Source organism: Camelina sativa, chromosome 10 (genome assembly GCF_030686135.1).
Source record: "Camelina sativa cultivar CO46 ecotype springtype chromosome 10, ASM3068613v1".
In the NCBI taxonomy this organism is placed as follows: Eukaryota; Viridiplantae; Streptophyta; class Magnoliopsida; order Brassicales; family Brassicaceae; genus Camelina; species Camelina sativa.
Window position 1 is genome coordinate 4,197,703 of NC_141889.1, and position 13,819 is coordinate 4,211,521.

The following is a 13,819-nucleotide window of genomic DNA, read 5'->3' on the forward strand; positions in this document are numbered from 1 at the left end:
TAGTTATTAATTAACATACCTGTAATTGCCCCATTTAATATGGCGGATATTACGGGGCCATTCAAATAAATAATCATCACTGTTATAAAGCAAAATCAATAAATTAAACTGAATCATTATTTTACACCATTTGCTAATAAATTTTGGTCAAAATCTGAAGCTGACGAAGTCCAAAGCACACAGAATCGTGTCAGAAATTAAAAGCATACTTGTCCAAAAACAAGACAATGTCTCTCCTTTGTTGTTTTGTTTATCGTACTTTAAAAAAATATTGGGACAAGAAATTGTAAAAGTGAAAACGTGACCAGTATGAAAAAAAACAGTACAAGTGGTATTAAAGATAGGGAAACTACGTAAAATAAGAAGAGGGAGGCAAGAGAAAAATAGACATAGATGGAGGAATGTCTGAGTCTCTGACAACACTTCCATTCAAAGCCAACCCTTGCAGCCTTTGACCAAATCTTAGCCATTCGTTACGTGTAACTCTCATTTCAAGACACAAGTACAATAGAATAAACATGTGTAGATAGATTTTGTTTTGAGTAAGAAATAAGATCATCCTAGCTAAAAGGTAAAATCTAAATTTCCAAACACAAGAAGAATGAAATCAAATCACATTGTATGATTATGTATAAATTTTGTTTAAAATTAAAGTCCAATTTGAGTTGACTAAAACTCTAATGCAAAAGTGATAGTAACTAAATGTGGAAAATGGAATTTATCCGGTGATGGTATTAGATTGGCATGTTTAATGTCTACGACCAAAAACATAAGCTTGTTTTCAATATGTCACAAATGAACTTCACATAAAGATGAAACACAAGTTAACAAAATCTTTACGCATTTTTTTAGTAGGTACATAAAATAGGATTTATCTTTTTGACCAAGAATTTATTTTGTATTGTGTACCACAAGAATTACCAAACTATGCACGAGGTTCAAATATTGTGTGTCATTACTATTAATATCTTGAAAAATCCAGTCTAGTCATAGCCTAATTGATTAAAATCCTAAGAATCTAAGAATTAAATTATGATTTTATAAAAACCCCTTAAAAGAAAAAATGAAGTCTAATAAAAAAGAAAGAAGAGTTGTAAAAAGGGATTAAATTGGTCTCAAGAAACAGCTCATCTTCTTCTTTCCCCCGCCAACTTCGGTCGGATCCCTTCTTCTCTCCTCCACCTTCTCTCCATTTTCTTCCCTTCCAATTTACTTCTCAAGAAGTTAACCCAAACCCACCAAAAGCAAACAACAAAAAAAACTATTTTTTTAATTCTTTTCTTAGACAAAGAGAGAGAGAGAGAGAGAGAGGGAGGTTTTGGGGTTTGGTGTTCTTCTCCTTTCTCTGCATTGGAAGTTGTCTTGTAAGATTTTTGATTAAATGGGTAACGTGACGTCAAATGTGGCGGCCAAGTTCGCATTCTTCCCTCCGGAGCCGGCAACATACGGCGTAACGAAGGATGAAGAGACCGGGAAGCTGGTCTTCGCCGGAGTGTCGGCGGACAAGAACGTGGAAGTCCACCAGCTCACCACAAAGTCCGGCAACAAAGTTGTCGCCACGTTCTGGAAACACCCTTTTGCGAGATTCACGCTTCTCTATTCCCATGGCAATGCCGCTGATCTTGGCCAAATGGTCGAGCTCTTCATCGAGCTCCGTGCTCATCTCCGCGTCAACATCATGAGGTATATCATCATTAAATTAAACACACCTGAAAAAGAACAAAAACTTCAAAGCTTTTACAGCGGGTTTTGTTAGATTCTCACGTTTGACTTGGTTTTTTGTTTTTTTCTTTCTTTTTTTTGATGGCATTTGAAACAGTTATGATTATTCAGGCTATGGAGCTTCAACAGGAAAGGTAACAAAAGATATCATTTGAAATTTCAAAACCTTATTGTGATTTTCAGATGTTTTTGTTTTCTGACTTTTTTATGTTTCTGGTTCTTTTTGTTATAGCCGTCTGAATTCAACACATATTATGACATAGAAGCAGTTTACAATTGCTTGAGGACTGTTTATGAGATCAAGCAAGAGGAGATAATTCTCTATGGACAATCTGTAGGAAGTGGTCCAACGCTGCACATGGCTTCTCGGTTAAAGAGGCTGAGAGGAGTTGTTCTTCACAGTGCCATTCTCTCTGGAATTAGAGTCCTGTATCCTGTCAAAATGACGCTCTGGTTTGATATATTCAAGGTAAGAAAACACACACAAAAACACTGCCTCTTTGGTTGGGTACATTACTCTGGTCCTGTCTCATCTCTTTGTTTCGAATGTTTTAATGCAGAACATAGACAAGATACGCCATGTCAACTCCCAAGTTCTTGTCATACATGTATGTAAAAGATTTACTTCTTGTAGATTTTTGTATCTTCATTCCGTTGATTTGTGCTGATTGATTTCTGATGATGAGCTGCAGGGCACAAATGATGAGATTGTTGATTTGTCTCACGGGAAACGATTATGGGAACTGGCGAAGGAGAAGTATGATCCCTTATGGGTGAAGGGAGGAGGGCATTGCAACCTCGAGACTTACCCTGAGTACATCAAGCACCTCAAAAAGTTCATTAACGCAATGGAGAAACTCTCTCTAACCAATCCACCGACCAAACAACTAACTAATGAGCCCAGTATCACCGAGACTAAGCACAATCGGTGCTTGAAATTTGGGAAAAGGTAGCAGCAGAATCAGAAGACATATATGGTTTGGTAGATTCCTTCTTTGACATCGCAAGTGCATTCTACTCGGAACACTCAGAACCTTGTGCAAAAGTCATTTCCTCGATGTGATCTTAACCAACGCTAAACACAGGGTCACAGACAACTGCGGTACAGAGATCATCTAGGGAGGTATTTCAATATAGACGTTGCTCTGTTTTGGGGTGTTTGCTCGATGTTCAATCTCCTGTAAAAATGTAGCACCAAGTTTGGGGGTTTCTGTAGCACATCATTTACTTGTAGGAGAAGAAACAGAGAAAAAATGTAATCAGCATTTTCTTCAACCTATCTAGTGTTCCTTAGCGAGACAAATAAGTACAGTGTCTATGCTACTTGGATTAATTATATCAATTTGTCAAAGAAAGTACCACAAAATACTTTCACAATATAACTATACAAATCGGATCAAGAGTACTAAATCATCTTAGGTTCTGGTTATCTCGTCTGGAGAATCTTGAGCACCTCTGCTACAACTTAAAATCGGTGTCTATGGAAGATTCACGATGAATGAAGGACGAATATTCATCATCATCGTTGGGTGGCTTATAGTCTTTACCCCTCCAAATCACGACCTGCTCCTTGTCGAATGTCACCAGGATGCAAAGGACCAAATCCTTCACACAAACTTACATGTTAGTGTTTGTTTAAAAGGAAACCTGATGCAGTGAAGAGGACTCCAAAGCTTGGCCAGAAAATGAAGCTGTACAGCAAAAAAGAGAAGTGAAAGAGACAGGAAGAAACATCTCACCCTAAGCTTTGCTCCAATTTTCTTGTAATCCTTTCTCTCTAGTCCCAAGCAATCAATCCGTAATTCACTCACGAGGAAAGCATCTCTCAACATCGGAACAAGACTACCGTAATAGCCATTCTTGGCTGAAACAAATGATTTCAGGGAAAAGTAATTAACCATATTGATACCACCAGCATTTCAAAATAAAAAGACAGGGAATAAGTATGGACCTAGTTTTGTTAAGGCAGGAACTGCTAGCCCTTTCTTTCTCATAGCTTTGGTCTCTTCGATGCTTAGGCCATCAATTGTTGTCTTAATCAACCTAGGGTACACTAGTTCGTGAGGTTTCCACAACATCAATGGGATCCTGGGCCTTTTCTTGGGATCGTAGTTTCGCCCTCTATATAACACAAGGGTACCAGAGTGTTTAGACACTACTTGGCCAAACGTTTTGTCCTGTAACAACAAGCAACATGGTTGTAAGAGCCATTCTTTAGATTACATGGATCAAAATACAAACAAGATAAACATAAATCATATACTCAAAAGAAGAAATTTCAGATTCATAAAAGACGGTACCTCAAGGTGGAAGATAACGTTCTTCATATCAAGAGTTGGGACTCCAAGACACTTGACACGAACTGCTTCAGCATGTTTCCAATGATTATAGATATCATTCAACATATTGTAAGTCAAACCATCTCGCCCTACATACACCCCAAAAGCAACAACTCAACATAGAAATAGCAGTATACAAAAGAGACAAAAGAATCAATTCATGATTGGTGACAAAAGGAGAAAAACATTTCTAAGGAGAATTTTGATTGCATCTATTCATCTGACCATAAAAAAACCACATGAACAAGGAAGGGAGTGAAGAAATGAATACCAAGATTGACTTGTCTTTTAGTTTTGTTCCTCTGACAAAGCTCCACAAGAAATTTCCTTTCAGCTTCAGTGAGTGAAGCCCCTTGGATCTTCTCCCTCAGTTTCCTTCTTTTCTCTTCCAGGTTCGGATCCTCCACACCGTCCACAGACTCTAACTTAGGATCAACCGCCGGAGCACAGACACCGGTCCATTCCCGGTCCAAGCGTTGAGGACCGAAAGGAGAATACTTTGGTTCTCTCAAACCAATTGGCCTAACATTTGAACTACTCTCCGTGTAACTGAACCGGAAATCAAACGGAAGATCAGAGTGCATCTTCTTCACACCTTCCAGAGACGAAGGCGGGCGGTACTGCGGCTTCGGCTTCTTCTTCTTTTGGATAAAGTCATGATTTTCAGAGGCTAGAGACAACGGCGGCGGTGGTTGAAAATTGTAATGGTCTCGGAGTCGTGAGGATGACTCTGTTTGGTCGGAGGCGCTGTGGAGGCGGCGGGTGAGAAGTGTAAAAGAGGATCGATTATGGCGGGAGAGACGAATCAACAACATTTTGCTTCTACTCTGAACCTACCGGTTATCAAAAGTTCTACAACAAACCCCAAAGAAACCAAACCTGGTGAAATAGAGGGCTTTGTTAGTCCAAGCTCGGATATGAACCGCGTAGAGAGAGAGAGAGAGAGAGAGAGAGAGAGGGAGAGAGTGAGACAGAACCAAGATTGAGGCTTTATAATAGAGACACTGTAGAAATCGAAAGAGGCAGAGAAATCAAATGCACACTCGGAACCAAATCATATCAAATTCAGTTTCAAGGAAGTAAGAAGAAGACGCTGGTCTGGTTTGTTTGTTTCCCTACTTCCTCACCCTAAGATGGGCCTTTTAGATTAGACGGGCCCATTAGTGAAGTTTGACTTTTCAATCCTTAATTGTCACCCAAAGATGGGCCTTTTAGATTAGACAGAAGTTTGACTATTTCAATCCCTGCCCTTGTTTGTTATACAAATAAAACTTTGATTCACTTTTTAACTTTTCCTCCAAGTTTCCTTTTTATGTATATAGGTTTGTCAGTCACACTGGCACTTGTCTAAAACCGGTAGCAATGCCGTCAGCCGTCGGCGTATGTTTCTCGATCTCCGTCGCCACCAACAACGTGACTATCTCCTCCACTAGATCGCCACTCACATTCCCATCCGTCGCTTTCCCTTCCCGCGGACGAAGCAATACTCTTCTTCAGCGGTGCTTCGTCGCATCCAAGCCTAATACGATCCTCGTTGCTGAGAAGATCGGTGAGGCTAGTGTGAAGCTATTGGAGGATTTCGCCAATGTCGACTGCTCGTATAACATGACCCCCGAGGAGCTGAATACTAAGGTCTCGCTCTGTGACGCTTTGATCGTGCATAGTGAAACCAAAGTTGGTCGTGACGTGTTTGAATCGTCTCGCGGACGGTTGAAGGTTCTCGGACGCATTGGTTATGGGATCAAAAACGTGGATCTGAGTGCAGCCACGGACTATGGATGTCTGGTCGTCAACGCGCCGAGGCCGAACACCATCGCTGCTGCTGAGCACGCAATCGCTCTTATGGCTTCCATGGCCCAAGCTGATGCGTCCTCTGGTTAGTAACTTACTTTCCTTTCCATAGCTATAAGTCAAGCTAGCTATAATGTTGTTTTGGAAGTTGGCTTTGCAACGCTTCGTTTCACTTGTTGGATCTATTCTTGTTTCAAAATTGATGATTTTTCTTAGCTTGTGTGGTAGTGTGACTGTTGACTCGTGGAATTCTATTCTGATTGTCTTTCATTAATGAAGCAGGAGAGTGGGAGAAGAAGAAGCATGTGGGTGTATCACTTGTGAGAAAGACCCTTGCAGTTTTTGGATTGGGAAAAGTTGGGACGGAAGTTGCTCGGCGTGCCAAGGGCCTTGGTATGCGAGTCATAGCTCGTGATCCCTATATCACATCAGACCGTGCACATGCCATTGGTGTTGACTTAGTCAGTTTAAGTGAAGCCCTCTCCACCGCGGATTTCATTTCTTTGCACTTGCCTCTTTAGCTAACAACATGGCTAACCCTAGCAGACAATGCCTTTGCCCAAATGAAGAAAGGAGTTTGCATTGTCAATGTTGCTCATGGAGGTCTCATCTACGAAGACGCGTTAGTGAAAGCTCTCGATTCTGGTATTGTTTCTCAGGCTGCAATTGTTCTTCAGAGAAGATATTTTTAAGAAATACACAAAGATTCTGCAGCACGAGAGGGTCACTGTGATACCTCATCTCGCAGCCAGTACCATGGAGGCTCAGGTTTGCGCAATTCATGTTACAATATATTTTTATTCATGGTTTTTAATTTGCTGTTTCGCTTCTTCTGATCGGTAGCTAATGTTTTGGCTTTGACAGGAAGGAGTTTCCACTGATCTTGCTCAAGCTGTTGTTGGAGCTCTGAATGGACAAGGAGAGCTTCTTGCTGCTACTGCAGTCAATGCACCTATGTTTTCGGCTGAGGTGAGGCACTGGCCTTTTGCTGCTCAAATACTAACAAGTTTGTTTTTGCTTCCTCACATTCGAAACTTTAATTAGAGTTCTAAGAGGCGAGTTATAGGCACTATGGTAGCTAGCCTAAGACTGAAAAGTAGCAGTTTATATGATCTGTTATGAGTTATTGTTGGTTAGAGAGAGCATTTAGTGTCTCTCTCATTAATCAAGAGCTTTTCCTCTGTGATTTTTTGTGAATAGGAATAAGAAATGCAGTTTCATAGCTACTTGTCTTCATAATTGGTTATTCGCAAAAGCTTAATACATCAGAACGTATTGCAGGTTCCAACCGACCTGAAACCATATGTGGTTTTAGCCGAGGTTTTAGGAAGAATGGTAGTGCAACTAGCGCTCAAAGGAACTGACGGTGTGAAAAATGTGAAAATCACATACGCCTCAGCACGGGACTCTGACGATCTAGACACCAGACTTCTACGAGCCAAGATCATCAAGGGAATCATGGAGCCAATCTCTTCTGACTACGTATATGTTAACTTGGTCAACGCCGATTTCATAGCCAAGCAGAGAGGTATGAGACTCTCAGAGGAACGTGTACTCGTGGACGGGTCACCAGATAGCCCGTTGGAGACAATAGCCCTTCAGATAGATAGCGTAGATTCCCTAAACCGCGGAAGAGTTCAAAGTGGAACCAGTACGTTTACCCGTGGTTGATGCAGTTTGGAACCAGTACGTTTTTTCCCCACAGGAATTGTGTGTTATAAGTTATTAAAACGACATAACAATGTCTTAAATAAGGAAATATGGTGACTTTGGTAATTACTTCAAATTATTTGTTGCTAAATTAGTATTATTACAAGACTATACAGTTTAAAATACCCATAGTCTTGAAAAGTGTTAATACAAAGACACTCGTGAAGAAATCTTTCGACTTATATACATACTCCTCAACAATTAACTGACTGCAAGATTAAGATAAACAATTAACTAGTGATAGACTTTGTAAATTCCCAAATACAATGCAAAGTTCCTACTGTAGACCGGGATTGAACTGAGACAAGAGTAATTGCTTCAAATTTGTACAAAAGTAATTAAAAGCTCTCCGAATTTTAATACTACTTTCTTTCTTAATCGATCTCCACAATTTGAGGCCTCCTCTCTGCAGCTTTCTTGCGTATAAAAATACCCCATCTCAGAGCAGCTTTAAGCTTAAGCCATCCAACTACAGCTTTCCCTGAGCCTCTACCTCCTTCTCTCCCATAATCCTTATCTATCTGAGCTTTATACTGCTCACTGAAACCGTAACAGGACTCATCGTTATGACCAAACCCGCCTGATATCCCAAATGTCTTCAGCAAACTCTGCATATCATCGGTCTCAAGCATCTCAGAACTCCTCCCTCGAATTTCCTCCGTGAAAATATCTTCAAGGCCTCCGTTGTATGAGCCTGAAACAGAAGAGCTCTCCATCGATGTGTAGTCTCGTAACTGAGTGCTAGGTTGTTGCACAAAAGGATACTCTATCAGATGCTGAGGAACTGGTGAGTAGCCATTCGCAGTCTGCAGAGTCTTTTGCTGCGTTTGATGGTTCTGAGCCATTTTTGGCCCCGGCAAGCTTTTAATTTCCTTCTTAGCAACATCTGGTAAGCAATTCAACAGCTTACCTTCATACTCAACCACTTTATGCCAGTTCTCGTAAGCCGTCTTCACCAAAATGTCTGCAGAAATCTGTTGGATTGCAAAAAAAGTTCAAAAGTTATTATCACTTTTTGAGTATGATCTTTAGAGACTGCAGATTCTAGAGGGAAGAAGAAAAAAATAAGCTAGCTTTACAGCGGAATGCTTAACCTTTTGGTCATGGTTAAGAGATTCCAGAGATAAGAAGTGGCCATTGGCAATTAGGCCTCGGAATTCATATATATGATTAAAGACAACGCCTGTCGCATGTGTTTGCTCTGTGTAATAGACGTAAAGTTTCCCATCTAAGACACAGGTATTTGCGTGCTCCACCGTGTTATCCCACATTGTATTTGACATACCACTTCCAAGTGACTGTTAAACACACACCAATAAATAAAGAGCATTAGCAAGAAAAAATCATCTTCTTGTGTAGATGTTCTCAATATTAAAGATGCACATACGCTTCTTAGCTTCTGAGGATCCTTCATGAGTATCCGCAGGAAGTCTTCAACAGTCACGATGTTAGATTTCAGTAGCTTCTTGTGTAGTGCTCCATCTTTTGCGATTTTATCCAATCTCCAGACTTCATCATGTAAAGCCGGTGGATAATGTTTCTTGTATACTGCAAAAAAAAACATTGCCAAAAGATAATCCAAGATTCAGTTATAAATCCAAGAAGCTCTATCCCTCCGCGTATCAATTCAGTCCAAATTTTTTAAGATACTCACGTTCTCCTCTGTGATCTTTAACAGCAAATGGCTCTGTTTTAGCTTCACGAATGTGAAACCCCGATGCAGCCTTTACACCAAGTCTAAACTTTCTGCTCCTAATCCAACTCGAATTGTCAGTGAAAGTAAGTTTTCCAAGAGTTCCAACACCTTCTTTAAGTATCACATGTCTGTCACCAGTCAATATGGGACGTTTTCCTTCGCGTTCTTTCACTTCAAAGCTCTCAAAATGTTCTCTCGTCCAATCTTTGTCGTCTTCATCATTGAAGTCTCCATCTAACACGACAATATTCAGCTTTGCCATTGATTCTTCTCCCGTTTGGATTATATTTCCGGTGTTTGCATCTATAAGAACCACGTGAATTGCTGAGCTTTGCTCTCCCTCGACTTTCCCACCTGTGAATAAATGAGGAGGCATTCTTGTTCTGAACCGAAGTTGCAGGTTTTTTCCATCGAGGCCTTGAATCTTCTTCGGTTCTGGAGATCTGAACACTCAAATAAATGCAAAGATCATGGAACCATTCCAGCAAAGGATATAGTATATAACTAGAGAAAATACCTTGAAGTAGATGTCGAGTTCTCCAACCTCGACAAAGCACGTTCCACCTCTTCACTGACCTATTCATTGATCAACACAACTACCAAGTTTACACCTCCCAGAGGCTTCTCAAGATATGGACTATGTGGAAATTAAACTTCGAAATAGGATATCATACTCACAATTCTTCGAAATAATGGTTCCAAAGTCGAGCATATCCTCTGCAGACTATCTACCTTGACAGCTTCCATGATGACACTGTAAAACAGTTTTTGATTTCATACAACGACGTCTAAGAAAATTTGATTACCTTGCAAGGCTAAGCAAGACTATCGAATTTTGAAAACAAGATATTTTCACAGTACTATATTTTTGGACAGTGTATTAATGAACATATCAAAACAAGGCTCCAATCCCAAAAGAGTTTACAATCACAGCCAAAAAACCGAAGTTACGACATAATAACACATGTTAAATATGAGTTACCTTGCCAAAGCAGGAAGCTTCTGTCTCTTTGATTCTGGCAAGGTATCTGCATACTCTTGATTGTGTCCATGTCCTCTCTTGTTCATGGAATTATCCATTTAAAGTAAATAACTTATCAATATCAGTGCCTAGAGAGATGAGAATTTAATGCACTTCCTTAAGTTGGAGAAAAAAAAATGGAAGCTTCAGAGAAGAACACAGAAGAAATAGAAACAGAGATTAGTTGAATCTAGAACCAAAGTCTAATATCTTCTTTTCTCTATCGAACTTTTTGTACAATCCACATGGAGTGGACGCTTTGCAGGAGTCACTGAACCGAGACCTGTTTCTTTTAATGGTAGATCTAATGGCTTTTATGGATTCTGTCCCTCTGAATATTAGAATAATACAAACAGTATACTTTAATGGCTGACGCTAAAATAAAATAGAAAAAATATACAGCTGTTTTTGTGAATGAAGGAATATTGAAAACCCGAAACCGCGTGATACCTGGACGATCATAATTATGTTAACCTAAGTGCGTTTGACTTCTCCACTTTTTGTCTCTTCACAGCTCTTCTATCTCTGTTCACGAACTCTCATGTTTCTTGACGTCTGAAAAAGTCTTTGTTAGGTTATTAAGCAAAGAAGAAAACAGAGTCCAAGTGAAATCTCTTGGTCCTTCTGTGCTTAGCTTAAGCCATGATATATCAATATCATAGTCATGCATCACATCTAGCTTCAATGCAGTCGAATCAATTCACAGACTTTTCTATCTCACCGAGATGTAACATTCAACAAACACAACATAACCCTAGGCTTGGGTTTGTTTGCTGAGGTACCTAGCTCACTTTTGCTTTGGCTCTTGGTTATTGAGAATTTGATGGTTTGGGGTTGCCGATTAACATTAACCATAAGATAACATAACGGCTTCTTATCTAACAAGCGAAGCAAGTGAAATTTCATGGTAGAGAAATGGACAATTTATATATGAAGAAAGTTAATACAGGGCCAAGCCTTTCTTTTAGCTACATTCCAAGGGCACAACAAAACAAAAAACTACATATATGGAGAAACGTGGAAGATAGGACTTTGCCTTACAATTAAACAATTTCCTTTACTTGAGTTGAGTTGTGAAAATCCAATTACCTCAGAGATAAAATCTTCAAGATAGACTGAGAAGTGCAATCAGTTTACTCACCTTCCCAACCTGATTGCCGAGCTCTCTTCTCCCACAAAGAGGTGATCTTCCTCTCCTTGATCAACAAAGCTTCAGCTCTCTCTCTAGCTGATTCACAAATCTCAGTGGCGGCATTGCACTTCTCAGCCTCCTTTTGGTACTGAGATGCAACCCTTTTAGCTTCAGCGAGGGTAACATTCATATGACGGCTATGCTCATCTGCAACTGCTTCTTGCAGCTTCAGCTCCTCGGTCAGAAGGTCCACAAATTGCTTCTCCATCTCCTGTTTGAGCTCTGGATCGTCGCTTCCACAATCTGTTTACACCACAAATCAAAATTCATAATCCAGTATCAAACACCAAAGAAGGAACGTCTTCACAGAAGAACACAAGTGTCATTATATGTTACATATCTAGAAAGGAACAAAATGCATCATGATGCGGGAACGGCATGGTAAAGTTGTCTGATCACAGATAACAATCAGAGTAACAGTGACAAAATGACAAGCCTATTCTGCCATCAAGCTTCTATCGGGACTGAAAACGGCTATTGATTCATCAAATGACTTGTAAGATCCAAGACTTAGAAAAACACCAGAAAAAATTGATGAAACTGGAAACAAGAAAGAAATTACGAGGGAACCGATCTGCCATATTATTACTTCCCTAGACAAAAATTTGAAAGCTCCTCAATAACTATACTGTAACATGAAGGAAACAAGACAGGCATAGAAGCTAAACAAAGTGAAGCTCAGAATCGAGATCTAACCTGTGATAGAGAGATTTGCAAGCCCTGCAGACAAAAACCAAAAAATGCAACTTGTTGTTAAAACAATATACAAGTCGAGATTTTTTTTTCTTACTGCTTAGACAACAAAAAGAGATTAAACCTAAATGAAACAGCTTGATTGAAAGATCCAATATTGAAACCAGAGAACATCAGATGCTTTTAGAGCAAGATCCAAACAAATTTCACCAAATCGAAATTCGAGGAAAAGGGCATCTCAAAATTGTGATAATTACTAAAAAAGGAACTAAATTTAACAAGACAAAGAACTCGTAAAACACGAATCCAATCATAAAACGAGGAACATCTAAGATCCCAATCAGAAAGACATACCAGGAGCAATCTGAAGGAGAGACAAAGGAGGTGGACAATCACAAACGCAAGGAGGGCAAAGAGAGTTGGTACGAGGGGTGGATCCAACGAAACCCTTGTTGAATTTCCAATAAAGAGCAGGTCCACACACTACTAAAGCTGATACAACCGCGAATACCACCAAACATCTCATGCAATCTCCAGATCGACGAGCCATCGTTTTGGAAGAAGAACCCACGAATTTTTGAATCGAATCGAATCGAATCAGAGTCGGAAGTGCAGCAGCAACAATGGCGATTAGTGTGAGTAAGATACTACTGTCAGCGAAAAAAAAAAAAAAAAAAAGTGAAGAATTGAAAATAAGCAAACACAGCTTTTTTAAGTGTTGATGCGCCAAACGCGGAGAAACTACAAGCAAACGTCGACGTTTTACCGGAGTCCGGTTCAGTTGTCGGTGGTGCGTTTTCGCACTGTAAATAAGTAACACTCAAGTTCTTTTAAATAATTTACAATATGACACCTTCTAATTTCTTTATTTTCCTAAAATGGCACTGTACTTGGGTTGATTGGGTCTACATTTAAAAAAAAACCGAGTAACGTTTATTAGTAAAAAGATTAGAATGTATCGATTTTAATATTGAAACACACACAATACTAGTCATCATACAAAATTTACACTATTTGATTTTGACGAAGAAGGATTCAACGCCCTTTACACAAAGGGCGAGAGTGCTTGATAAGATGTTTTATTGGAGCATAGCTAGCTGACACTCTCCCCAAAGATTATCCAATTAGAAGACCTTCGACGAGGACATTTAAGTATATCAGTCCTGGGGTTTATGAATACATTCCCCGTCCCCCTGTCGGTCATGGTGATCTTACCACGGAACCACCACTACCCCCATACAGAGTCTATGTCAGCGGCGTGTTTCGTGTCCCGGCTCATCACTATGAAGTCCATTCTGAATGACTAAATCGACTGCATGCGGAGTTTTAATGCTTCCGTCCCTTTATCTTTGTTTCTTTTGCGAGATAAGAGAATCTTCTTTTCTTTTGCTTCTTCTCCACTGTCTTTTTCTTCTTCTCCTTCTTTTCCTCGTGTCACAATGATATTATATGTATAAGGCCGACCGAGAGATCCCAAAATGTAAGTTTTGACCTTTGGAGGCAGGTCAGAATCTACATCTCTTTGACATCATTAACCTCTGTTAAAACTTCTGTCTTTATAGCTTAGCATGCATGGGTTTTTTCTTAGTTCATTCTTATCGTCCACTTATTGATTGGTGTTTCTCTTAAGTGATAGCATATACTCTAATTTTATC

General features: G+C 39.7%; 3 protein-coding genes and 3 pseudogenes across 4 annotated transcripts; 3 read left to right on the forward strand and 3 right to left on the reverse strand.

Annotated features, from left to right (window-relative positions):
* Nucleotides 1-996: 996 nt before the first annotated feature.
* On the forward strand, nucleotides 997-3,077 carry LOC104717086 (uncharacterized). The gene is made up of 5 exons (XM_010434607.3): nucleotides 997-1,683; nucleotides 1,820-1,856; nucleotides 1,955-2,191; nucleotides 2,283-2,330; nucleotides 2,415-3,077. Exons 1-5 carry the CDS (start codon nucleotides 1,382-1,384, stop codon nucleotides 2,673-2,675), a joined length of 885 nt encoding a protein of 294 aa, XP_010432909.1. The 5' UTR covers nucleotides 997-1,381; the 3' UTR covers nucleotides 2,676-3,077.
* On the reverse strand, nucleotides 2,988-5,170 carry LOC104717087 (CRS2-associated factor 1, mitochondrial-like; annotated as a pseudogene). Its single transcript, XR_015569099.1, has 6 exons — nucleotides 5,039-5,170; nucleotides 4,333-4,940; nucleotides 4,023-4,150; nucleotides 3,674-3,899; nucleotides 3,462-3,586; nucleotides 2,988-3,327 (listed from the first exon to the last, which is right to left on the reverse strand). The product of XR_015569099.1 is annotated as a CRS2-associated factor 1, mitochondrial-like (transcript).
* Nucleotides 5,171-5,423: 253 nt separating this feature from the next.
* LOC147935787 (D-3-phosphoglycerate dehydrogenase 1, chloroplastic pseudogene) lies at nucleotides 5,424-6,562 on the forward strand (annotated as a pseudogene).
* Nucleotides 6,563-6,593: 31 nt separating this feature from the next.
* On the forward strand, nucleotides 6,594-7,523 carry LOC104720043 (D-3-phosphoglycerate dehydrogenase 1, chloroplastic pseudogene; annotated as a pseudogene).
* Nucleotides 7,524-7,641: 118 nt separating this feature from the next.
* LOC104720044 (calmodulin-binding protein 60 F) lies at nucleotides 7,642-10,829 on the reverse strand. The gene is made up of 8 exons (XM_087468874.1): nucleotides 10,730-10,829; nucleotides 10,241-10,610; nucleotides 9,937-10,012; nucleotides 9,776-9,834; nucleotides 9,217-9,701; nucleotides 8,950-9,110; nucleotides 8,657-8,860; nucleotides 7,642-8,536 (listed from the first exon to the last, which is right to left on the reverse strand). The coding sequence occupies exons 2-8, from the start codon at nucleotides 10,336-10,338 to the stop codon at nucleotides 7,937-7,939; spliced, it is 1,683 nt and encodes a 560-aa protein (XP_087325000.1). The 5' UTR covers nucleotides 10,339-10,610; nucleotides 10,730-10,829; the 3' UTR covers nucleotides 7,642-7,936.
* A 350-nt stretch (nucleotides 10,830-11,179) lies between these two features.
* On the reverse strand, nucleotides 11,180-13,215 carry LOC104717088 (uncharacterized). The gene is made up of 3 exons (XM_010434611.3): nucleotides 12,519-13,215; nucleotides 12,168-12,191; nucleotides 11,180-11,714 (listed from the first exon to the last, which is right to left on the reverse strand). Exons 1-3 carry the CDS (start codon nucleotides 12,712-12,714, stop codon nucleotides 11,413-11,415), a joined length of 522 nt encoding a protein of 173 aa, XP_010432913.1. The 5' UTR covers nucleotides 12,715-13,215; the 3' UTR covers nucleotides 11,180-11,412.
* Nucleotides 13,216-13,819: the final 604 nt, after the last annotated feature.